The 27,814-nt window shown below is 42.6% G+C and overlaps 1 protein-coding gene across 2 annotated transcripts in view; it reads right to left on the bottom strand.

Moving 5' to 3' along the window:
- LOC106580734 (latent-transforming growth factor beta-binding protein 4) overlaps positions 1-22,858 on the bottom strand; it is a 68,960-nt gene extending 46,102 nt beyond the window's left edge. The window contains exons 1-4 of one of the 2 annotated variants that reach the window (XM_014162079.3): positions 22,259-22,858; positions 18,665-18,735; positions 12,768-13,053; positions 4,018-4,232 (exon numbers count right to left, since the gene is read on the bottom strand). In XM_014162079.3, the coding sequence (XP_014017554.2) occupies positions 4,018-4,232; positions 12,768-13,053; positions 18,665-18,735; positions 22,259-22,548 (862 nt within the window). In that variant the 5' untranslated portion in view covers positions 22,549-22,858. The remainder of the gene's footprint in view (positions 1-4,017; positions 4,233-12,767; positions 13,054-18,664; positions 18,736-22,258) is intronic. The other variant, XM_014162080.3, reaches the window with a different exon arrangement.
- Positions 22,859-27,814: the final 4,956 nt, after the last annotated feature.

Here is a 27,814-nt window from a genome sequence, read left to right as displayed (position 1 = left end):
GACATGTTTGAACGAACGTAAATATATTTTTTCCCCTCGTTCATGACGAGAAGTCCGGCTGGCTTAGATCATGTGCTAACAACACGGAGCTTTTTGGATATAAATGATGAGCTTTTTTGAACAAAACTACATTCGTTATGGACCTGGGATTCCTGGAAGTGACATCTGATGAAGAGAATCAAAGGTAATGGATTATTTACATAGTATTTTCGATTTTAGATCTCTCCAACATGGCCGTTTGTCTGTATAGCAAAGCATATTTTTCTGGGCGCAGTGCTCAGATTATTGCAAAGTGTGATTTCCCAGTAAGGTTATTTTTAAATCTGGCAAGTTGATTGCGTTCAAGAGATGTAAATCTATAATTCTTTAAATGACAATATAATATTTTACCAATGTTTTCTAATTTTAATTATTTAATTTGTGGTGCTGACTTGACTGCCGGTTATTGGAGGGAAACGATTTCCTCAACATCAATGCCATAGTAAAACGCTGTTTTTGGATATAAATATGAACTTGATAGAACTAAAAATGCATGCATTGTCTAACATAATGTCCTAGGAGTGTCATCTGATGGAGATTGTAAAAGGTTAGTGCATCATTTTAGCTGGTTTTATGGTTTTGGTGACGCCTGGCTTTGAATTGACAAAACATTACACACAGCTATTGTCAATGTACTCTCCTAACATAATCTAACTTTATGCTTTCGCCGTAAAACCTTTTTGAAATCGGATAACGTGGTTAGATTAAGGAGATGTTTATCTTTCAAAGGGTGTAAGATAGTTGTATGTTTGAAAAATTTGAATTTGGACATTTATTTGGTTTCAAATTTGCCGCTCTTGAAATGCACCTGCTGTTGATAGGGTGCACCACGGGTGGCACGCTAGCGTCCCACATAGCCCCAAGAAGTTAAGAAGGTTAAGAAATTACACAAATTATCTTTTAACAAGACACACCTGTTAATTGAAATGAATTCCAGGTGACCATCTCATGAAGCTGGTTGAGAGAATGCAAACTGTGTGCAAAGCTGTCATCAGGGCAAAGGGTGGCTACTTTGAAGAATCTCAAATCTAAAATATATTTTGATTCGTTTAACACTTTTTTGGTTACTACATGATTCCATATGTGTTATTTCATAGTTTTGATGTCTACACTATTATTTTACAATGTATAAAATAGTAAAAATAAAGAAAACCCCTTGAATGAATAGGTGTGTCCAAACTTTTGTCTGGTACTGTAGTAAAAAGCTGTTAAATAGCCAGTAAATTGTACGAATCCGAACGCAACGTTTCACCGTGCAGGACGTTTAGTGCAGCCTGAGTCTCTGTCTCAGTGCACTCAATCCCTCTGCCAGTTGTCCAGACCAGTCTAGTCCTACTCTCTCACACACACACACACACACACACACACACGTTTTCTACAGATAGGAGTATTATTCCAATTACAAAACAGGAAGCTCTGCTCCATGTACAACAGATTGCCCCTCCACGCATGGCAGCAACAGCTACCAAAATACTAGCAATCAGTCTAGTGGCTCTGTAAAGGATCAAGAATGGAACTGAAGTGTTATACTCTGTGTGTGTGTGTGTGTGTGTGTGTGTGTGTGTGTGTGTGTGTGTATCTTCATGGAGGTTTGATTTTATTAGGATTTATTTTTGTCCTCTTTTGGACTAATCTTCCAAGAGTCCTTAAACATTAAAATACGATCACATTTTCACATATAATACACTGTTACAAACAAATAATACACTGACATATTGTCCAGATAAATACTCTAACAGTCTAAAAATAAAAATGTATTCTTCATCTACCATAGTTCAGCACAACTTTCCTATGTATTATATTTAAATGCTTTTAAAGTATTGTTTGCTCAGATAAATTATAACATTTCTTTATTTTTAGGTCGAGTGTGTATACGTCTGCGTGAGCGATGGTGGCCTTTGGCAATGGCCTTTAAAATTGGTCCTGGAGGGCCTTTATGTTTGCAGGGTTTTTCTCCAGACGTGTTTTAATCAGGTTCAAGGCGAAACAGCAGATCAACATTATGAAGAGATTGAACGATTGGAAATAACTGCCCACATTACATAGCAGACTTTGGCCTATGACCCTTAAATGGGGTGTGCTAATTCTTTGTTCGTTTTAAAATTACGTTTCTGTAGTGAGATTACCAAGTGTGATTGACAGGTGCGAAAACTGAAATGACAGGGAGGACAAAACAGGTCATTGTAAATAAGAATTTGTTCTTAACTGACTTGCCTAGTTAAATAAAGGTAAAAATACATTTAAAAAAAAGATCACTTCATTGGTCAATGGCCCGGTCAAATCTTAGCCTATAGGGGATTGCAAAGGGAGGGGGAATGAAATCTTTCTCTTGTGCTTACAATGGCTTTATTCATACACAGCAACTGTTCATCCACAATGCTCCTGCTTGCCACTCAAGAGAAGAGAAGCTCTCTCTGACTCCCAGGATGAGGGGGGGAAAGTACTAAAGCTATTAAACCGATGGAGGAATTTAGAGAAGGACTTCTTACACAAACATTTGCATGAAAAAAAAACTCCAAGTGCCTGGGTACTTAAAGAGGTCAGGGGATACAAAAAAACCAGGACCCTCAGCTCTTGTGGAATGACAGATTACTCAAAATGTTCAAGGCACTGTCTCACTTCTGGAAAAGAATATGAAAAAATGCAAAACCTGACCCTTACTTCTCTGACTTGGAAACTTGGATTAAAGCTTTATAGCAGACATTTAAATTGGGTTTTGAGGGGAAAATCAAGCATTATAGAGTCATACTCTCTCTTTCCATGTGAGACAACATGCTCTGTTCGAGTGACGTTCACCTATTGGATATTAAAAGAGAGTAGGGCACAGTAGTGGTATATAGACACAACTGTACAATACTTAGAATGGGCCTTACATTGTTTAAAGCAAACCAGGTTGCTGAGAGAAATATAGTGCTCTTGCTTGTGGTGTTGGGTAAGTGCAACTAATGTGCTATTTTGCTATGAGATCATGTCTTGAATAGCACTGAGTGACCATTACACTAATCTACAAATCAGTAGTGTAAAGTTGTCAAAGCTTAGTGTCGCATCAAAAAATGAATACCAAACCAGACAACTTGAAGTACATTCAGTACATAAACTAAAGCATGGTTCTCCATAATATGGCAGGCGAACTAACGCCAGTTGCAAACAGGTCATTTTCTCCTGTTAGATTCCAGTACTATGGAGTTAAAATCTGAGCTAAAGGGACTGGAACATCTCATAGGTCACTGGTGCCACAGACGTTGTGGGAGATTGTGTCCGCCCTCGTGAATAATATGCCAGTTTCACCCCTTAGATTAGGTTGGTTCCCATCCACCACCACAGAAAGCCATTTCAACATGCCATGAGGTCATAGGGGCAGGAGATTTGGGGGATCCCATTAGTTAAACATCGTCTATCATCTGGGCCATTACTGTACCTATGCCAGTGGGCCAAGGGAAACAATGGCAGGAATTGGTCACAATGGGTTACCAGGGTCCGTACTGGTCTGAAAATCGCATCTACTCACCGATAACCTTATCCCATTCCCTAAGTGTAAACAACTAGGAAATGGGCTAAATCATTCAAATAACATCAGGGTGTTTTGTTTATGATGTGGTAAGTATTCATGGAAAATTCCATGCTATGTTCATAGGTGTACCAACACGATATCCATTATAAAACGCATTACTTTGTCACCACCGGACTGGTGGTGACAAAGTAATGCGTTTTATAATGGATATCGTGTTGGTACACCTATGAACATAGCATGGAATTTTCCATGAATACTTACCACATCATACAACACTGGGAGCAAAGCATTCCATATCAACACCCTGTTAATCACAACAAGCAGGAACCTAACACAATATGATATCTGATCATTTGCTGCCTTGACCATTATCATATTACTTATCACAACAACATATGTTATCAGCACATAGTGTGGTCAAAGTAAGAGAGGCTGGGGGTCTAAGTGAAGGGCCTGTCTGTACTCACCTGCAGGTGGGCTCATGTGGACGGTGTACTGGCCCTTCTGGGTGTGGAAGCTCTTGACACTGGTGGTCCGGGTGTCCTGTAGGTCTGACGGTGAGGCTGATTGGAGCTTCTTCCGCTCTGTCTCGATGTGTTTCATTAGGATGGAGGTCATCTTGTCGCCTCGGCCCCCACGGGCCAATGCCTGTTTTAGCAGCACTGACTGAGCCTCCTGCAGACTGGACAGGAGACAGAACAGACAGTCAACAGACTGGGCCTCTGGCAGACTGGACAGGAGACAGAACAGACAGTCAACAGACTGGGCCTCTGGCAGACTGGACAGGAGACAGAACAGACAGTCAGCAGACTGGGCCTACTTCAGACTGGACAGGGGAGACTACAGAAAACGTCAACAAGTACGGTAACTAAGAGTGTGTGCTGTGCGTCTGTTACTACTGACAGTAATTTATTACAGTAGATTGGCAGCCAGCTAAAATCCCTGGCCTAAAGATTTACTCACTGTATTATTACATGGGGGTACATCAGATACACTATTGTAGTGTATTAAGCAAGCAACAATAGCCTGTTCATTCAATTAGATACTTAATTAAATCAGCATCAACTCTCCAACAGCATCTGCCTAGAAATGAAAGAAACCCCATGACATGTTCATCCATGTTATTTTTTATTTTTTATACACAATTATCAGTTTATCAGCTTGATGGGGCAGACATACTGACTAGGCTGAGGACTTACATCCCGGGATTTACGGTATTACTGGTTAGTGAAGACATCACAACTATGAAATAACACATAAGGAATCATGTAAACTCAGCAAAAAAGGAAACGTCCTCTCACTGTCAACTGCGTTTATTTTCAGCGAACTTAACATGTGTAAATATTTCTATGAACACAACAAGATTCAACAACGAGACATAAACTGAACAAGTTCCACAGACATGTGACTAACAGAAATGGAAGATCTGTGAAGCTATTTGGATTTTTACGAATTATCTTTGAAAGACAAAGTCCTGAAAAAGGGATGTTTCTTTTTTTGCTGAGTTTAGTAACCCAAAAAGTGGTAAACCAATCAAAATATATTTTATACATGAGATTCTTCAAAGCAGCCACCCTTTGCCTTGATGACAGCTTTGCACACTCTTGGCATTCTCTCAACCAGCTTCACCTGGAATGCTTTTCCAACAGTCTTGAAAGAGTTCCAAAATATGCTGAGCATTTGTTGGCTGCTTTTCCCTTACTCTGCGGTCCAACTCATCCCAAACCATCTCAATTGGGTTGAGGTCAGGTGATTGTGGAGGACAGGTCATCTGAAGCAGCACTCCATCACTCTCCGTCAAATAGCCCTTACACAGCCTGGAGGTGTGCTGGGTTATTGTCCTGTTAAAAAAAACAAATGATCGGCATATCGCTGCAGAACGCTGTGGTAGCCATGCTGGTTAAGTGTGTCTTGAATTCTAAATAAATCACAGACAGTGTCACCAGCAAATCACCCCCCCACCATCACACCTCTGCTTCCATGCTTCACGGTGGGAACCACACATGCGGAGATCATCCGTTCACCTACTCTGTGTCTCACAGAGGACTCAGCAGACCAAAGGACATATTTCCACCGACCTAATGTCCATTGCTCGTGTTTTTTAGCCCAAGCAAGTCTGAGTCACACAGTCTCCTCTGAACAGTTGATGTTGAGATGTGTTACTTGAACTCTGAAGCATTTATTTGGGCTGCAATTTCAGAGGCTGGTAGTAACTCTAATGAACTTATCCTCTGCAGCAGAGGTAACTCTGGGTCTTCCTTTCCTGTGGCGGTCCTCATGAGATCCAGTTTCATCATAGCGCTTGATGGTTTTTGCGACTGCACTTGAAGTTTCAAAGTTCTTGAAATGTTCCAGATTGACTGACCTTCATGTAATGGAGTGTCATTTCTCTTTGCTTATTTGAGCTGTTCTTACAATAATATGGACTTGGTCTTTTACCAAATAGGGCTATCTTCTGTATACCACTCCTACCTTGTCACAACACAACTGATTGGCTCAAACGCATTAAGAAGGAAAGAAATTACACAAATTAACTTTTAATAAGGCACACCTGTTAATTGAAATGCATTCCATGTGACTACCTCATGAAGCTGGTTGAGAGAATGCCAAGAGTGTACAAAGCTGTCAAGGCAAAAGGGTGGCTACTTTGAAGAATCTCAAATATAAAATATATTTTGATTTGTTTAACACTTTTTTGGTTACTACATGATTCCATGTCTTATTTCATAGTTTTGATGTCGTCACTATTAATACACATTGTAGAAAAAAGTAAAAATAAAGAAAAACCCTGGAATGAGTAGGTGTGTCCAAACCTTCGACTGGTACTGAATATAGATCGTAGCTACCAGATGTCATTTTTGGTGAGTTTGGTAATTTATAAGCAAATGTGAACGAGAGACATTGTGCTAATGAACAAAGTTTTGATGCATGCTTGTCTGAAGGAACAACACTGGAGCAGCATGTGTACAAACTGTCTGTGTGCAGTATGGAATCGGTAGGTGTCATGGATTCCCCCAGGACTGCTGCTCATTCCGTTCACCAGATTCGGAGGTCTACGTCACCAGGCTTCTAGGCGTCACTGAACCGGATTCATTACCACCAACCCCGGACTGTCTTGTCTAATTACACACACCTGGTTCCCATTTCCCCTGATTAGTATGTGTATATAGAGTTGAAGTCAGAAGTTTACATACACTTAAGTTGGAGTCATTAAAACTAGTTTTTCAACCACTCCACAAATTTCTTGTTAACAAACTATAGTTTTGGCAAGTCGGTTAGGACATCTACTTTGTACATGACACAAGTAATTTTTCCAACAATTGTTTACAGACAGATTATTTCACTTATAATTCACTGTATCACAATTCCAGTGGGTCAGAAGTTTACATACACTAGGTTGACTGTGCCTTTAAACAGCTTGAAAAATTCCAGAAAATTATGTCATGGCTTTAGAAGCTTCTGATAGGCTAATTGAAATCATTTTAGTCAGTTGGAGGTGTACCTGTGGATGTATTTCAAGGTCTACCTTCAAACTCAGTGCCTCTTGGCTTGACATCATGGGAAAATCAAAAGAAATCAGCCAAGACCTCAGAAATAAAATTGTAGACCTCCACAAGTCTGGTTCATCCTTGGGAGCAATTTCCAAATGCCTGAAGGTACCATGTTCATCTGTACAAACAATAGTATGCAAGTATAAACACCATGGGATCACGCAGCCGTCATACCGCTCAGGAAGGAGACCTAGAGATGTACGTACTTTGGTGAGAAAAGTGCAAATCAATCCCAGTAGAACAGCAAAGGACCTTGTGAAGATGCTGGAGGAAACAGGTACAAAAGTATCTATATCCACAGTACAACGAGTCCTATATCGACATAACCTGAAAGGCCACTCAGTAAGGAAGAAGCCACTGCTCCAAAACCGCCAATAAAAAAGCCAGACTACGGTTTGCAACTGCACATGGGGACAAAGACCGTACCTTTTGGAAAAATGTCCTCTGGTCTGATGAAACAAAAATAGAACTGTTTGGCCATAATGACCATCGTTATGTTTGGAGGAAAAAGGGGGATGCTTGTAAGCCGAAGAACACCATCCCAACTGTGAAGAACGGGGGTGCTTTGCTGCAGGAGGGACAGGTGCACTTCACAAAATGGATGGCATCATGAGGTAGGAAAATGATGTGGATATATTGAAGCAACATCTCAAGACATCAGTCAGAAAGTTAAAAAAAGTGGTCACAAATGGGTCTTCCAAATGGACAATGACCCCAAGCATACTTCCAAAGTTGTGGCAAATTGGCTTAAGGACAACAAAGTCAAGGTATTTGAGTGGCCATCACAAAGCCCTGACCTCAATCCTATAGAACATTTGTGGGCAGAACTTAAGAAGCGTGTGCGAGCAAGGTGGCCTACAAACCTGACTCAGTTACACCAGCTCTGTCAGGAGGAATGGGCCAAAATTCACCCAACTTATTGTGGGAAGCTTGTGAAAGGCTACTGGAAAAGTTTGGCCCAAGTTAAACAATTTAAAGGCAATGCTACCAAATACTAATTGAGTGTATGTAAACTTCTGACTCACTGGGAATGTAATGAAAGAAATAAAAGCTGAAATAAATCATTCTCTACTATTATTCTGACATTTCACATTCTTAAAAGAAAGTGGTGATCCTAACTGACCTAAAACAGAGAATTTTTACTGGGATTAAATGTCAGGAATTGTAAAAAAAAAATTGTTTAAATGTATTTGGCTAAGGTGAAGGTAAACTTCTGGGATTCGGGATTCGTCCCCGTCATTTTTATGATCTTTGCTATTTTGGGTAGAGAAATAAAAGCCCCTATTTTTGTATTCCTGCGCCTGTCTTCTATCATTACACAACGTGACAGTAGGGCAACGACCTGCCTGCTCTGCTCAGAGAAGATGGGGGAGGAGCAGATTGAGGGGACGAGAAGGAGAGGAAAAAAAAAAACTATAGGAAATCAAGATAGCCATGGCAGCTGTACAAATAACTCATCCAAAGAGCTTTGACTGCTCAAACACGGCAGAAAGCTAACACTATATGATGCCCCGTCTCCTTATTAATTCAGCCACTTACTTAGCTAACTAGCAAGTTAAACCAAATACACAGCTGGCTCAACTGTTCTGGGGAACTACAGTCAGCCTCAATGTAAAATAATGTGACAGGTGAAATGAAGAACGTGATCTGCTTTACCGCCTAACGTATTGCACAAGTTGACTGCAGGTATTTACTTAAAAAGTAGATACAAATATGACCATTTATTTTAAAACTTAAAAGAAAAAGTCACAGGATGGAAAAACCATTCCGTGGCTATTTCCAAATACCCCGGTAAACAATATATATGGTATACGGTCCAAGACTACTCTCTACTATCCTAAGTGCTGACCCTTGAAAAACATTTGGTTTTGTAAAATGAATAACAGCACTGAAGCCTTGATTTAATCCTAGTACCCAAATTAGTTTGACAAACTCTAGTGAACCAATAGATTATACATGTCCCTTGTGGAAATACAAATAAAAAAAACTAAGTGAATCACTAACATGCTGAACAAACCACTTGCGTTGCATGTGCGAGTGTTGCAAAATCAATTTACACATACATGTTATTCAATAATTTCCTCCAAACTGCTTGCGGGCGTCTGCGTTGCCATGCGCTAAAATAGAACTTGAATGTTTCATGTGTGTTTTGACCTGTCACCAAATTAATATAGTTGGTTCACAGTTGGTTTTGGTATTTTAACCTGAGTGTCATGAACCTCACTGGTGAAGATAGACAAAATCAACAGCTTACAAAAGGAGCCAGTTTGGTCAGCCATGTAAGAATCTCTTGTAGTAGAGACACTTGAACGTTGAAGTTGGAAATGTTTTGGTGATAGCATCATTTCGATAATCCCCAGCTGAACATGTAGCCCTGACCTGCACTTGACCGACCATAACTTGTGTGGGGGGGAAAACAGAACTTGAAACAAACATCCAACATCAAACAGCTGCAGTGGAGGTGCATAGTGGGAGTAGGGATAAAACCAGTTCATTCAAGCCTGGGAAATCATAATTGGGGTGACAGATCTCAGTATGTTACAGGCTCCACCATACCAAGTTAATACATTCTCCTCCCATGTTTACTTAATAAGGATATCCACCAAATCCCTATGTTTTGATGCGATCACTGTTTACTTAACACACCACTCCATGTCTTGCGCAATACCGTCCCCAGGTTACAGCACCTTTTTTTTTTTTTTGACGGCTCGCGGTTTGGCATCATTTCAGATGCCTATATCATTCTGTGGAATTCTGAGAGAGTGCACTGTGCCTGCAGACAGGGTGATCTTACACAGAGTCCATCTGTGTCCGAGCCACTAGTACAGAACTGCATGGGCCTGTTAGGAGTATTCACCTACACTACATTATGCATTTACCTTCTTATGGATACCTGTTGAGTACCATGGACCTGGTGAATCAGTGACCCAAGATATTTACTTAGTTACAGTTTAGCATTAGCATCGTTGAGTGAAAAACAATGAGAATAGTTGGAGTAGGACCCCTTTAAGAGTGTTTCAAAAAGCTTGCCTAAATCAACTCAGAGTAACTTGAAACTAAGTTGGAGCAACGTGCCACCATAAGAGGTTTAAAAGCTTTGGACAGGGAATTTGTTTACCTAAAAACATTATTAAACTATTTAGACACGTCTCTAAAATTCTATTTAATAACCTGATCCAAGGGTGTTGTCTCTTAATGATTCTGCCCAGCAACAAGGGAACAGAGATAAGGAGAAGTCAAACTATGCAGAGGCACTGGGGTCATACTCTAAGAAGAAATAGGGCTTATGTCTAACTGTCTCGGGACCAGACTAAACCTAGACGAGTGTGTGCGTGTCCGTGTGTGATGACAGGGAGCCGGCCTGGTGGTCTGAGGCATTTAACTTCACTTAGACTGGACAGCAAACAGAGCAGAGATAGATGCTCATGGACAGTGGTTGTACCTATTCCATCAATCTGACCTACAGCAGCACAGTCTAGCAGATTGCACGTAATCCTATAGAATGGCCATAGTAATGCATACATACTGTACATCAGACTGCTATGGCTTTGGTTCACAGTAAACACAGTCAAAGCAGTGTACTAATGCCCCCACATGGCCTGCGTCCCAAATGGCTCCCTATGTAGTGCACTACTTTTGACCAGGGACCATAGGGCTGTTGTCAAAGGTAGCACACTACACAGGGAATAAGGTGCCATTTGGGACACATCCATAGAGACGTGATTAGTTTAAATCCAACATACTGCGGTGTTGAAGCCTGCAGAGATCAATCTGTTTACATGGATGAGGAAGCAGGGTTAGTGAAATGTGAACTCAGGAATGAGAAGAGGAGCAGAGCCAAAAGACGAGAGAAAACGCTCCGTCCTTTCCAAGACGCATTAAATCACTGCTGGGTTTAACTTCTCCACTGTGTTTTTTTTCCTCTCCAGAAGACATGGTTTTATTGTACACAGACACAAGGTTCAAATCAAACAACGCTCCCTTAAATCTTTTAAAAGATTGCTTTGTTTGTAGTGATGCATGTGACACAGGACGGTGATGCTCTAGCTTTGGTTTGCCACAACAATACAAGATACAAAATCAAGTAGTAGTCACAAAGACATTTATTAAAAATAAAGACATTAAAAAATAAACCTATGTTGAGGTCGCTGGTCGCCATTGTAACAACATACAATTTCACTATCAACATCATCAGAAACGATTATGGTGATTCGGTCCAAATTCCCACAGAGCTGGACGCCTCAGGCCTCCAGTGGATATCTCTTTTGCAGACAATGTTTTTGCTGCTTTTGTGAATGAGTAGCAGTGGCTGCTGGGGGTTGTAAAGGGAAACTCTGTTTTCTTCATTAGTCCGCATTGGAGACGTAGCCTGTACGCAGTTAGGGGAAATGTTCCTCAACTATATGAAACAGCTAGACTGTAAGTGACCGGCTTCAGTACAGTAAGTGCTAATGCTATAAAGTTCTCCCTAGCACTACATGTCTTGCAGGATATGCTGAATCACTACACGAGGCATGGTGTATACATTAAATAACTAACATTGCAGTATGGTATACATTAAATAACATGAACATTTTTGTATTTTTAACCAATTTCAACAACGCTACAAGACGACTTGAAGAGAATAACATTAACTATTGCAGCCTTTCTTAAAACTACGGGTTGCGACCCAAAGGGGGCATGTTTTTATGAGCATGGTCCCAGGAAAACAGAATGTCTTATTTGGGTCCCAGGCTGAAAAAGGTGAAGAACCCCTGAACTATTATATGAATGATGAACATTAAAGTTTCCAACAGCTGTCACCCACCAACAAAGTTCACATTTTGGCAAAAGACTTACGGAGACTAAAAGCTTTCTTTTTTATTTCAGAGCATAAATATGTATTATTTTCACAGGCAATCCTCTTGCATGACTTCAAGGGCTGTTTGGTCTCTTTACATGACACACTCTGACCATTGTCTGCATAATTAACAGTTTTGAAAATAAAATCCTAGGACCCCTTGTAAAAACCACATCTCTTTACTATGAACAAAAACCCACGCAAATACACACACACTGGCTCCGTTTGCAGTATTAGTTCCACTATTAATTACAGTAGATTTTATTTGGAGAACAGTTCCACCTGCTGACTATCCTGGGTAACTTCACTCCACAGTCAATTTTAATAGAAGCTTTCTTTCACATTCCACAAACTTAAGGGTTACCTCTATCAGTTGAGGCCGCAAAATATTGTCATCACTGGATGATTTAAAAAAAATTGTTTACTAAAGGTTCAGTTAGCTGTCAAATTAAATATTGATGTTAAATAAAATATGATCTGGTCTAGAGCACAAAACAATGTCTTCATCTTTTTGTCAACTTATATTTTATATAAGTCTTTACCCCTAGGCTGGCACTGAGCCAACCCTATCTACCATTTGGCAAGGTGCCCTGATCCCAACACCTGCACTGCATCAGCTGGACCAAACTAAGCGCTACAGACACTCTGACTCTGCACCTGTGGCCCACATGCTGGGCTAACCCAGGCCTCTGACTGGAGACTGGCACATCAAAGCCAGCAAACTGAGAGGAGGAGGAAATGGAGGAGTAGAGAAGGGACTAAATGGCACAAGCTGGTGATGCAGTAAATCAAGGCAGTGCACAGTAAACAGAAGTCAAAAACTCACGTAAGAGGTTTCCAGCGCACAGTGCTGACTGGTGTCCCCTCTGTCCTCCATGCAGCTGTGGTCTCAATGGGCACTGGGGTGGTGGTGGGAATGACGGTGGTTGTTGAGAGGGTGGTGGTGGTGCTGACCATGGGGCTGGTGGGGCGCAGGAAGGCCCAGGTTAGGCCAACGAGGCCGTAGGTCACGCTTGCAAACTCACAGCGGGCCCCGTAGAAGCCCGTTCGGCATTCACAGATGTTGGGCTGCCTGCACACGGCTCCGTTGTGGCAACGTGGAAGGCATCTCGCTTCAAGTAGGGGGAGAGAGAGGAGGAGAAGGTTCATAAAACCAGAACAGTGGACTGTGGTTGAGAGGGCTAAGATGCTAGAGCAGAAACTCAACCGTAAGAGGATAACTGCTTCGACCACTTGTGCGGCACATTTTACAATTTCAATAAAACCTCAGTAGGACAAACAGCTTAATGTGCATTGTAACTTAACAAGAAAAACAGCCAATGGTGGAACGGTCAAGGTTTCACTCCACTGAAATGAACTAAGGAATGAAAAGAGGAGAGGAGGGAGAGAGCCATGTTCCTGGATACAGGGAGCGGGTATTCATGCATACATGACACAGGCCTCCACCCCCGGTCCCAGGCTCTTGGTTTCTCCCATCATCCCTGGCTGGGCGTCATTGTGCCCAGGCCGAACCCCCTGGAGGGCTCCAGTAATGGCCCATTGGCCACAGACAACAACAGCATAACCCAAACCCAGCAGCTTACCACAAATCTCCTGGCTGCCTCCATGAATATCAACAGCGATGGGCACCGCTTACTGACAATGTTTCACGGGTTGTGCACGGAAACCCTTTTTATCCATGGCTTTTTCGCACGAAGGCTAGCACAATGTGACCAAACAGAAGTTAGACTCAAACTGCACAGTGGACTGAATCTAACGAAGGGCTCTATTCAATCAGATTGGCTTTAGCCGACATCCGCATAGCGGCTGTTTTGGTGGTGCTGGACGTGGAACTGCGTAAGGGCTGCCAAATGCACGAGCGGCCTTATACATAATGCGGACATTGTCATTGGCTGCACTGAGTCGCATTACAGTTTTTTTTCAATTGCTGACAAGCATCGGTCAATACTGAAGACACTTTTTCAAAACCCTTCACACAGTCTGCATTAACAACATGCATCTTGGCCAAACAGTTAATCTCACCTCCAAAACTCACTCAGACCACCAAAACACTTCATACATGTCTCAGAATAAGCTCGTTCGACCATAACACTGGCAACAATTCTCACTCAGAAAGCGTACATTGTCACTCATCACACACTGACCTAAAAAACACTAACAACAGGGGGAGCATTACATAAATGATAAACTTTTCTCTGAATGATTTTTCACATAAATCAGTATTTCATTATAGAATAAGAATAACACCTTTTCACTTTATTGACTGTACTAAAATATGTAACAAGAATGAATTAAAAAATGCAGCAATTTGCTTCAATAGCCTTTATTTTTTTCTATATCGTTGCATGTAGTAATTTACTAATGGAAAATAAAAAGTTGAAACAAAAAACAAATTCCTGAAATTCCAGGGCTGCAATAATAACTACAACAACAAAAACCATCAACAACATGTATAGTATAATCACTCATACTGTAGAGTACTGTGAGGGTTCTAGTTCTCATCAACATGTATAGTATAATCACTCATACTGTAGAGTACTGTGAGGGTTCTAGTTCTCATCAACATGTATAGTATAATCACTCATACTGTAGAGTATTGTGAGGGTTCTAGTTCTCATCAACATGTATAGTATAATCACTCATACTGTACAGTACTGTGAGGGTTCTAGTTCTCATCAACATGTATAGTATAATCACTCATACTGTAGAGTACTGTGAGGGTTCTAGTTCTCATCAACATGTATAGTATAATCACTCATACTGTAGAGTACTGTGAGGGTTCTAGTTCTCATCAACATGTATAGTATAATCACTCATACTGTAGAGTACTGTGAGGGTTCTAGTTCTCATCAACATGTATAGTATAATCACTCATACTGTAGAGTACTGTGAGGGTTCTAGTTCTCATCAACATGTATAGTATAATCACTCATACTGTAGAGTACTGTGAGGGTTCTAGTTCTCATCAACATGTATAGTATAATCACTCATACTGTAGAGTACTGTGAGGGTTCTAGTTCTCATCAACATGTATAGTATAATCACTCATACTGTAGAGTACTGTGAGGGTTCTAGTTCTCATCAACATGTATAGTATAATCACTCATACTGTAGAGTACTGTGAGGGTTCTAGTTCTCATCAACATGTATAGTATAATCACTCATACTGTAGAGTACTGTGAGGGTTCTAGTTCTCATCAACATGTATAGTATAATCACTCATACTGTACAGTACTGTGAGGGTTCTAGTTCTCATCAACATGTATAGTATAATCACTCATACTGTAGAGTACTGTGAGGGTTCTAGTTCTCATCAACATGTATAGTATAATCACTCATACTGTACAGTACTGTGAGGGTTCTAGTTCTCATCAACATGTATAGTATAATCACTCATACTGTAGAGTACTGTGAGGGTTCTAGTTCTCATCAACATGTATAGTATAATCACTCATACTGTAGAGTACTGTGAGGGTTCTAGTTCTCATCAACATGTATAGTATAATCACTCATACTGTAGAGTACTGTGAGGGTTCTAGTTCTCATCAACATGTATAGTATAATCACTCATACTGTAGAGTACTGTGAGGGTTCTAGTTCTCATCAACATGTATAGTATAATCACTCATACTGTAGAGTACTGTGAGGGTTCTAGTTCTCATCAACATGTATAGTATAATCACTCATACTGTACAGTACTGTGAGGGTTCTAGTTCTCATCAACATGTATAGTATAATCACTCATACTGTACAGTACTGTGAGGGTTCTAGTTCTCATCAACATGTATAGTATAATCACTCATACTGTAGAGTACTGTGAGGGTTCTAGTTCTCATCAACATGTATAGTATAATCACTCATACTGTACAGTACTGTGAGGGTTCTAGTTCTCCCTTTCTCCTCCATTTAGCCACAAGTTCTCATCAACATCACATCTTATGTCTTCTCTGGCGATGCATCTTGGAAAGTATCTTCTGGAATGTCTAATCCAACCCTGCCACTCTTCTTTCCCCACCAACCGGTCTTCCTTGATCCATGTTTCCAAACTAAATCATTCCGAAGCCGTCCTCTTTTGTCTGTTTGGTAACTGGACTAAAAATTTTAATTTCAAATTGCAATCAGCTGTGTTTGGAATGATTACATATTCTGATGAAACGTTCTATATGTTTCAATCTGGTTACTGCAGAAATGCACGACATTTGCCATCATTCTGTTTTGAATGTGTTTCTAACAGTTTTGGAAACAATCAGCATTTGAAAGCATGTGCTGCAAATATATAGTTTTGCAGGTGGTGGAGTATGAATGAGAACAGAGTTCATGGATTTCGGAGAATGTGGTCATTGAATGCATTTTGTGTGAAAGCAATGATTCACAGTTTGGTTCACATACACTTTTGTTTCGCTGACTATGTGAAGAGTTTTGACAATGTGACTTCAGTTTTGACCAATACATGTTAGCAATTGAAAAAAACTAAGAGAAATCCCATGCAGCACTGCTTACAAATGTGAACACTGGGATGTGAGATGTAATCTACATCTCGATAAGGATTAAAGAAATCCTAATTATTTTATTTAATGATTTTCATATTTCGATATAGCCTACACTTTCTCATTCTGAACTTCTAACACGAGTGGGACAGGTGTGGTTTAATGACAAAGATCAGAAGAGCAGCTGCTCACCGATTCGACAGCTCCAATGCAGTTCCACCGCCGACAACACCAAAACATCAGCTATGTGGGTGTTGGCTATCGCCGGTTAACGCTTGATCTGATTGAATCTAGGTCTAAATCTGCTTCCACTTCAGAGTTTCCTTCTCAGTGTGGCTTTTATATTTGATCAATAAACCTTAGAGGGGGGAAGGAAGTATGGGTGTATATTTGTGTGTGTGCATGCCTGCGTGTGCGTGTGCGCCTCTGTGCGTGCATGCATGAATGTGTGTGACAGTGTGAGATTCGCAGTGAGTTTGTGCTTCCTGACAATGTGCAGGGCCGTGCTAGGAATGCTGAGCCAGGTTGTTTTGACATGACACTGGCCCTTTAAATCCTCTAGGTCAAGGGGTTGAATCATGTAAAGGTGTTCAATCCCTGAAAACAAGGTTTATGGAGGTGTGGATTATAATGATTACACCACAGAGATGTGTTGGAGACAGACATGAATAGGAGCTCTTCCTTTCTTCAAAGCTCCTGACCTCTTCTCCGTGTACAGCACAGTGTGTAGACAAAGTAGGGCCCGTATTCATAAAGTGCCTCAGAGTTACACTGCTGATCTAGAATCACTTTTTCCCACTAATTGGTCTTTTCACATCATGTCTTTTTCAGAGCTTATCTGATTGGTCAAAAGACCAATTAGTGAAAAAAAGTCAGAATTGGGCTGCCTGTGTAAACGCAGCCTACGACAGACTCTTCAAGACCAGAGGTACTCAACACTATCAACACATGACATTCACTTTCATAACATATCGAAACAAATCGATACCGGACGCTTTTTGCTACACACTGCAAGTCTGAAGGTGTCCTATCGTAATTAATCAATATGTTGTTGCAGAGAATTTTCCTGTGCAGCAGGAAAGGCACATTGTAGTGTAGTCGAGGTTTAAAAAGGTCAAATTAAGATAGTATATCTGTACACTGTGTAGGTCTTGACCGGAATTCACATTTGCCATCCACACCGCCATCATAATCAGAAAATGATGATACAATGAAATCATACATGCTCCAGATGTCTGACTGAGTGAAATGGGAGGAAACACAGGTTGGACTGGGTTCTGCTGATGTTGGATGTGACATTACAACTTCCAGCTGGGTGGAGAGAACATTCCATTGTCCTATAGAGCCTGATTGATGCTCGCTCGCTCCTTATTAAACCAACTATTGACAGCTTGCCATCTATATACAGTATAGTACTAGGAACAGATCAATCACAAGTACCATGATAGAGACTTTTGTCATCAGGGGTGTCATGTACTCCAAAAATCTGAAGGGGCATAAAGTACGTGAAGATGGCTGGGGGGTGGTCCGGAGGGGGGCTAGGCCTGAAACAGCTTTTTCCTGCAATCGAGAGCCATAATCATTACGTTTAATTCTATGTAAAAACAAATATGTATTTTTCTGCATATCTAAGCATACCTCTTGAGCTGTCTGTATCCTCCTGACTGGTGGTTATTTTTTAAAGAAACTAGTATACTTCTCTGCTAAAGTCTGGGTAAAATAACAAAAGGAATGGCAGTCCTATTCAGAACATTTAGTTATTGCTCGCTTTTCTAAAGTCTACCAACCTTGCCAGCAGGCATGCCAGCTAAGATAGTTATAGACAAGCTAGCTATTCTAACTTGATTGATAGCCTGAAATGGCTTCTTGGTAGCTAGTTATGAGGTTGGGAACCTATCTGGGCTAGCTTAACCCAACTTCATAAAATTGTTGGTGGTTAGTAGTATTACAGAGTTATTATATATATTTTGTTAACAGGACAAATCTGAAGGGGCACGTGCCCCTGTGTCCCCTATGGGCAAGACAACTTTGGTTGTCGTGGTGATATAAAGACAGCCATCCATAAGGCGGCTCCTTGCAACAACAACAAAAAGATTTATCCATGATATTCCACGATACGGTATGATGAGATCTTTATATAATATTTCCCCAACAATGTGGAACAACATTACACATTATGGAAGGGCTGACAGTCCTGCTATGCTTGGAGAAATGTCAGTGGACATGAGAAACTTACGTTTGGTGCATTTCTGAGTCTTGGGTGAAACGGTCCATCCGTGGCAGCACCTGTTTCCACATACGTTAGTCCTGCAGAGAGCAAGGGAGACAGACAGACAGACAACATATTAAAGATATCAGAGTTTGTAGGATCAGATCACTGCAGCAGTCAACGGCCCTGGAATTTCTAACACACCGGACCATTTTTTCCCTTAAGGCCCCCACACCGGACCATTTTTTCCCTCGAGGCCGGCACAACAGCCCATTTGTTCCTTGAGGCCAACATTATTAGCCAGATAACGATCATTTTGCGCAAAAAAATAATCCAAGTTAGACAGGCCCACAAAGCTAAAAATAGACCAGCCCATGCGGCATTTGCTCGAAATGCCAATGACAAGTCCGCCCCTGGCAGCAGTTATCACAGTAGATAGTTTAGGCTGTCATAAATTAAGGTTAAGCTTAAAGACAGGAACCCCACACACAAAAATCCCAGACACTACTGCTTTATAACACAGTTCAAGGTCATGAATACAAAATAAATCACTTAATTTGATCACAAAAGGATCTAAACACAGTGCTATTTTCACAACTTCCTGGATATCCATAAAAAACTACTTGGGGCACCCAGAAATGTACTGTTGCTTCAGTGTGAAACAGTTAATACCTCCTTGTCTTTACACTTGCCTTTGGACGTAATAGATTCAGTTTGTTTAAAAGGGAGCTATGAATATGAATGAGGGGCCATGGTGTGGTTGCCCTGGGTGAGAAGGGCCTCTGTCCGTCCTGTGCACAATGCATGACAGATAGTGTTCCCACACTGGTCTGGCCGTATCTGTCTGTCTCTGGGCCAGCCGCTTGCCCCCTCTGCTCCACAGATTGGGTAAACAAAACCGGATTAAGGGTCCTCTGCAGAGTCTCTTTTCTGGGGCACCCGCCTGTTTATCCAGGGGGCTTCTGGGAGGAGGCAATTAGCACGCCAACACAAGCCACGGTGACGACGCCCTCTTCAAAGTGACAGCTCAGCGTGACCCGCGCCACCAAGCTCCCCTTATACCTCCTTTGTGGGATTTGCTAATTAGTTACAGTTTTCTGGCTTTATTGTGTGTTTGCAAATAGTGGGCCAGGAGCCTCTTCCAAAAGGGTCTGACTGGGGGTCTGCAAAGTAGCAGAGGCAGGGCCCCTATTCAAACCCAGCAGTGAACTCACCCAGAGGAAGGTGAGCCTGTCTGGAGACTGGGAATGACCTTTGACCCCAGGCCAAGTTGGAGGCTAATTCAGAAGATGTCACTGCCAAAACAGACTGTCAGACCATTGATGCGCTGGAATTACAACTATATCAACGCTAAATTGCGGATCTTTCAGTTTGGACACAATCATGAAGATATTTTGTAAAGGATTTTTAAATTGACCAGCAACATCCAATCGATCTCAACAAAAGATGTGCAAACTTCCTAACCAAACCCAAACCTAAACAGGACTGTGACAGGCATAGCATTGTTCTCTCTGACTGACAGTTCCCTTCAGTGCAGGTCTTGAGAAATGAAAACCACCCGAGTTCTTCCAACTATGAAGACGGGTTTTAGATACAAGCTAGTTGATGTGTCAACATTTGCACATGGTCTCATTCAACAGAGAGGGCATGGGTCACATGACGGAGGTCCTATATGACTAGGCACAGGGGAAGGAGTCAGCTGGCGATGGGATGAGTGCCGTTCATTCGGTGCGGTCAGCGCCTCCTCCTCCCTCCCTCCCTCCCGATCTGACAGCTGAATGCAGAAACCACTGAGACAAGGTGGAGGGGTTGCTTTCACCCCAAATAGGGAGTTGTCAGCAGCGGTGGTTGTGGAATGGAAAATTACTGGACGTTTCTTTGTCTCTAGTCGAGTCTTAACGCGGTTCTGACACTGCTCTAATACAGTAGAATAATCCCCAGCCCCTGTTTTTACAAAACTAAGTGAGACCTGTTGTCTGGGTGGAGGAGCCACCCCATTAAGAGCCTGCATACTCACACTGCTCCCATCCACTGCCATAGGCTATCCATCTTTCTGTCTTCAACCTTTTCTTCTGGTGACTGAGCACCGATTCTGAAGTGCCTGACTCTTAGACTTGGGCTTTCTATCCTCTCATCTTCTAGGTCTTATTCTAAAAGGCTCAGACTGAATGCTGATTATTTAGTTCTAGGGTCTCTCTGCTCTGGAACAGGACTAATGTTCTGGAACATGAGAGACTCCAAGAGCTTCTGCATTGCGGCATGTGTTGCGTTAGCGCCTATAGCCTGCCGTACAGTACAAGCACATAATACTGCAATGTTTCAGAGGAGCTCTGTGGCTGTGTATAAAAAGGCTCACACAAAGAGAGCCTTAGTTACACAGTCACACTCTATAGGCTCACTGCAGCTCCGCCAAGTCAATTCATGCTCTTGTTCTAGCAGAGTTCAGGGATTCATTTCCCTCCACTTCGCCCCCATGAGAAGATCAATAATATATTTACCCTCTTAAATGACATGGGGTGCTAAAGATCCTCATCAAAGAGGCTTTGAAGCGATGCCAGTTTCCGGGAAAGGTCAGTCGCTCACCTAAGCCCGGGTTGAACTGCTGAACCGCCACCCCAGAGGCCCCCCACCACCCGAGTAGAACCACGACAGTGTTTATTTTGGAGATTTAGCCAGGATCCTTCTGTGCATTGGGGCTAAATAGAGCAGATTGGGACTGTCATGGCCCCCAAAGAGAAATGGCCTGTTGGTGATAAATTAGTTGTGTGTACTAGTTTATCTCAATTAGTGAAATATTTTTTCACTGAATGAAAACATATGAGTTGAGGCATTCAAATATTCCAAATAAGGCAGTCTGGAAAAGGGGAAGTAATGATTAATCCTATTAATTGCTTAGAGAGCTTGTATACGGTTTTACGCTCATGGTATGACTAGAAGTACTGTTATGTACCAATGCAATGGGATAATCAAAATTCCTACCCTAGCTTTAAGGATCAACATTTCCTCTGCAGGTCAGGGGAATACTTCACCGGATGATGTGTTGGGTCTCTAATCTGGCCATAGTTCAGAAAGTGGCAAACTCCATGAACTTTGCTGTGCATGAAGTGCCATTTCCCAGTCCTGTGTGATTTGACTTTGGGTCCATGTATCACTTGTTGTCATGCACTTTAATCAAAGGTGCAGTAAAGTCACATATAACTTACATGATAACTCTTATGTCAAATAGAAGAATTTCTCACATTCCAAGAGGGACTTGTGCAAACATACAGACCTGTGTACATTTTTAGGATGGAATGACATTGGATTGTGGTCTACCATTTTGATGGATAATTGAAACAGATAACTTGAAGTAGGTTACCCATCAGAAAGAAATGTACGTCAAAGCACAAGTCATTATTTTCTAGTAGCCTGACTTTCCAGAGGACAATAATTGACAAAATAATAAAACACCCAAATGTGTACTTAATCAAAATGTTAATGAAACTATCAAATGACAAAGGACACTGAACCATGGGCTGATTCTCTATACTATAGGCTACGTAATGTCGGCTATTGTAAAACACCTGCTTTTTGACTGTCGGACTCCGGAGTTGTAAACTACATTTATCACTGGCTACTCACCCATTTAACTGAAGTGTCACATTAGTTGCGTATTTCCAGTACTTCTTTCCATTAAAATGGTACTGTTTCTGTTTTAATTTGGGTTTTGAAGTCGTCGTCATTCTCCACTGAGTGTGATAAACTTGATCATTCACGGTCGCGTGGTGGTACCTGCCCGCCGTTCGCCTCTGCATCTCGTGCCCTTTGTGGGCTGAACGCCTCACTAGTGTCCCAGAAGATTTCGAAAATGTAAGAAATACAAGAAATGTCACCCCAAGAACGAAAAAGTTAGCATATCTCCTGCTTGACATCTTTAGAGGTCTCTTCTGCGTTACAAATCGACCCTATGAATAATCCAAGAGCAACGGAATTACCAGGAAATTGTTAAAAGAAAAATACAATTTAGAAACTAAGAAATATAAAACATTTTATGCAATAGGTGAGCCAAAACAAAACAATCATATACAATTTGAGCACATGTCTTAGTTTTGCCTATTTTTGCAAATGCAATTAATAGGCTAGATCATTTCCTTTTCAAATAGAAAATAAACTCGACTCTTCAGACTCCACTATTAGTTCTTGCATTACTCGTAGTCTACCCCATTAGAAAATGGTAAAGTCGGTTTAAAGTTCGCCTTAAAAATGTTGAGCCAATGGGATAGGAGTTCTAAAATATAAGAACAGCACAGCCAATCAGATATGTGTAGGACCAGCGCATAGACATGGAAATAGAGGGGTGACCACCCCATCATATGTTTTCTTTCTCAGTGGACCTTTATGATTTGCAACATGTAGGCTATCATGCCTTGCAGTGATTACACATTAGAATGCATAACCTCTGCCCAGTATGAGGGGTGATACATGTCAGTGATAAGCTATTGAAGTGAGCTATCCTCTCCCTGTGCGTGTACTTTGCGTGCGGATAAATAATCAATCTATGCAATTAAGGGTAGCAGTAGCGGTTTTCTGTCATGATGCATGGTGCACTGGAATGTAAACATACACAAATACCACCACCAAAAGCGCTGTCCCACTGATTCCAATGATGCCATATAGCTCCTGGAAAAGGAAGAGTTAATGAGAAGTTAAGGAAACCAAGTGTTGTTTTAGGTAAGATTTGACAGATCTACATATAGTTTGACAGATCTACATATAAACTATGAATGTTCATGATTATAACAGCTCAATCTTTGCTCAGACTGAGACAGATAGGTTGTATCAAAAATGTATTGAAAAACCCTCCGATGCAGAAGCATGTCTTCCCCCATTGACTTGGTGCTATAGAACTTTAAATTGGACAACAATTTGCAAATGTGCAGAGGTGAAGGGTTTTCAAAAAGCCACTAGATGGCAGCAATGGTACAGATATGCAAAGTAATTGTGGCAAAGGACAGTTTCTGATTGTATAATTTTTCATGCTTGATAAAGGTTCTGTTTCACCAGTAATGACAAGTGAGACAGTAATCTGAGATACTTGAGTAATAAGATGAGTGACATGTAAAGTGAATGAATCAACTGTCTTTGTTTTAGCCTAATGTATGTTTTTGGCGGAGTCGATATATTGCATTTTGCATGATGATGCAAAATGCATCATATGATGCAAAACTTGCGTCATGATGAAGTGGCAAGTGACACTTTGCTTCTTGAAAAATCTACATCTTGAAAACTTTATTGCTGACATGCAAACATTTTGGGACCGTATGAACAGTGGACTAATTCATTTTTGAGTAAATTCTTTCTTTAACGTGAAACTGGGATGTAAATTAACGCCTAGGTACCAGAGAAATGACAATGATAAATACATCTTGCAGGGGGATAATTGAATATAGGATAAATGCCCATGAAACTATTCAGCATGGGGACATTCGCGTTGCGGAGCAGTCAGAGACCGTCTCAACCCAGCCCTCAATCACAGGGCCTCTCATAGTTTCCCTCTAGGTCTTGTTCAGATGCTTCGACACTGGCTTAAAGTGTGAGCAAACATTTTAGGTATTGTAGAAAAGTCCAAATACACTGAGTGTATAAAACATTAGGAACACCTGCTCTTTCCATGACAGAATGACCAGGTGAATCCAGCTGAAAGCTATGATCCCTTCTTGATGTCACTTGTTAAATCCTATTCAATCAGTGTAGAGGAAGGGGAGGAGACAGATTAAAGAATGATTTTTAAGCCTTGAGACAATTGAGACATGGCTTGTGTATGTGTGCCATTCGGAGGTTGAATGGGCAAGACAAAAGATTTAAGTGCCATTGAACGGGGTATGGTAATAGATGCCAGGCGCACCGGTTTGAGTGTGTCAAGAACTGCAATGCGGCTGGGTTTTTCACATTCAACAGTTTCCCATGTGTATTAAGAACGGTCCACCACCCAAAGGACATCCAGCCAACTTATTTTTTTATTTTTGTATTTTTTTAAACCTTTATTTAATAACTAGGAAAGTCAGTTAAGAACAAATTCTTATTTACAATGACGGCCTACCCCGGCCAAATCCTAACCCAGACGACATTGGGCCAATTTTTTCCCCAGGTTAGGCGCCAACAGAGAAGGCCGCCTCGCTTCGCGTTCCTAGGAAACTATGCAGTATTTTGTTTTTTTATGTGTTATTTCTTACATTGTTACCCCAGATAATCTTAGGTTTTATTACATACAGTCGGGAGGAACTATTGGATATAAGAGATGTACATATTCTTATTCATTCCTTTACACTTGTGTGTATAAGGTAATTGTTGTTAGGAGTGTGTATCGGAGGTAAAGTCAGGTGCAGGAGAGCAGAGTGTAGTGAACAGGCGCACTTTTTATTCCGGTCAAAATGACAGCACAAAATAACAATAAATATGCCCAAAACATGGAACATAGACAAAAAGTAATGCGCATAACAATATCAAAATACACGTAACACAAACAATCCTACACAAAGACATGATGGGGAACAGAGGAATAAATACATATGAATTGATTGGGGAATGAAAACCAGGTGTGCAGGGAACAAGATAAAACAAATGGATACATGAAAAATGGAGCGGCGATGGCTAGAAAGCCGGTGACGTCAACCACTGAACGCCGCCCGAACAAGGAGAGGAGCCGACTTCGGCGGAAGTCGTGAGAGTTCCAGGATGGAACGGACGGAGTACGCCGGGGCAGCCCTCGATGTCCAGAGGGGCGGAAGAACCTCCCTCAGACTCCTGGAGCGGACCAGCCACCACCGGCCTGAGGAGAGACACATGGAACAAGGGGTTAATATGGTAATCGGGGGGAAGCTGTAACCTGTAACATACCTCGTTCACTCTCCTCAGGACTTTGAATGGCCCCACAAACCGCGGGCCCAGCTTCTGGCAGGGCAGGCCGAGGGGCAGGTTTCGGGTCGAGAGCCAGACCCTGTCCCCTGGTGCAAACACCGGGGCCTCACTGCGGTGACGGTCCGTGCTGGTCTTTTGGCGCAGCGCGGCCTGCTGGAAGTGACCATGGGCGACTTCCCAGGTCTCCTCCGCACATCTGAACCACTCGTCCACTGCAGGAGCCTCGGTCTGACTCTGATGCTACGGTGCCAGAACCGGCTGGTACCCCAATACACACTGAAAGGGGGAGAGGTTAGTGGAGGAGTGGCGGAGCCAGTTCTGCGCCATCTCTGCCCAGGGCACGAACGCCGCCCACTCTCCCGGCCGGTCCTGGCAATCGGACCGCAGAAACCTGCCCACATCCTGGTTCACTTTCTCCACCTGCCCATTACTCTCTGGGTGGAAACTCGAGGTAAGGCTGATCGAGACCCCCAAACGTTCCATGAATGCCCTCCAGACTCTTGAAGTGAACTGGGGACCCCGATCAGACACTATATCCTCAGGCACCCCGTAGTGCCAGAAGACGTGTGTAAACAAGGCCTCCGCAGTTTGTAGGGCCGTAGGGAGGAGACGACAGGTCTTAGAGAAACGATTCACAACTACCAAGTTCGTGGTGTTCCCCTGTGAGGGAGGAAGATCCAGTAGAAAATCAACCGACAGGTGTGACCAAGGCCATTGTGGAACGGGTAAGGGATGTAGCTTACCTCTGGGCAGGTGTCTAGGAGCCTTACACTGGGTGCACACTGAGCAGGAGGAAACATAAACCCACACGTCCCGAGCCAAGGTGGGCCACCAGTACTTCCCAGACAGACAGCACACCATCCGACCGATCCCCGGATGACCAGAGCGGGGTGATGTGTGGGCCCAATAGATCAACTGGTCACGCACAGCAGACGGAATGTACTGAAGTCCGACGGGACACTGGAATGGAGCGGGTTCACTACACAACGCCCGCTCAATGTCCGCGTCCAGCTCCCACACGACCGGCGCTACCAGGCAGGAGGCCGGGAGAATGGGAGTCTGATCCATGGGCCGCTCCTCTGTGTCATACAGCCGACAGAGTGCGTCTGCCTTAACATTCTGGGAACCACGGTCTGTAGGACAGGGTAAACACAAAACGGGTAAAGAACATGGCCCACCTTGCCTGACGAGGATTCAGTCTCCTAGCTGCCCAGATGTACTCCAGGTTGCGGTGGTCAATCCAGATGAAGAAAGGGTGTTTAGCCCCCTCAAGCCAATGTCTCCACGCCTTCAAAGCCTTAACCACAGCCAACAACTCCCGGTCCCCCTCATAGTTCCACTCCGCCGGGCTGAGCTTCTTCGAGAAGAAAGCACAGGGGCGGAAGCTTCGGTGGCGTGCCCGAGCGCTGAGAGAGCATGGCTCCGATCCCAGCCTCTGACGCGTCCACCTCCACTATGAATGCCAAAGAGGGATCCAGATGGGACAGCACGGGAGCCGAGGTAAACAGAGCTCTCAGCTGCCCAAAAGCCCTGTCCACCTCAACTGACCACTGCAGACGTACAGGACCCCCCCTTCAGCAGTGAGGTAACGGGAGCAGCCATCTGGCCAAAACCCCAGATAAATCTCCAGTAGTAATTGGCAAACCCTAAAAATCGCTGCACCTCCTTTACCGTGGTGGGAGTCGGCCAGTTACGCATGGCTGCTATGCGGTCACTCTCCATCTCCACCCCTGATGTGGAAATGCGGTACCCTAGGAAGGAGACGGACTGTTGAAAGAACAGGCATTTCTCAGCCTTGACGTACAGGTCATGCTCCAACAGTCGTCCAAGTACCTTGCACACCAAGGACACATGCTCGGCGCGTGTAGCGGAATATATCAGAATGTCATCGATATACACCACTACACCCTGCCCGTGCAGGTCCCTGAAAATGTCATCTACAAAGGATTGGAAGACTGATGGAGCATTCATCAACCTGTACGGCATGACGAGGTACTCAGAATGCCCTGAGTTGGTACTAAACGCCGTCTTCCACTCGTCTCCCTCTTGGATACGCAACAGATTATACGCACTCCTGAGATCCAGTTTAGTGAAGAAGCGCGCCCCGTGCATTGACTCAATCACTGTGGCGATAAGAGGTAGTGGTTAACTGTACCTCACCGTGATTTGATTGAGACCTCTATAATCAATGCACGGGCGCAGACCTCCCTCCTTCTTCATAAAAAAGAAACTCGAGGAGGTCATTATCAAACCTCTAATGTAACTCTGATTATCTTAGAC

This window comes from Salmo salar, chromosome 20, assembly GCF_965601325.2.
Source record: "Salmo salar chromosome 20, fSalSal1, whole genome shotgun sequence".
Lineage (NCBI taxonomy): Eukaryota > Metazoa > Chordata > Actinopteri > Salmoniformes > Salmonidae > Salmo > Salmo salar.
The sequence above is the reverse complement of the archived record's forward strand: the minus strand, read 5'-3'. Positions and strand labels throughout refer to the sequence as shown.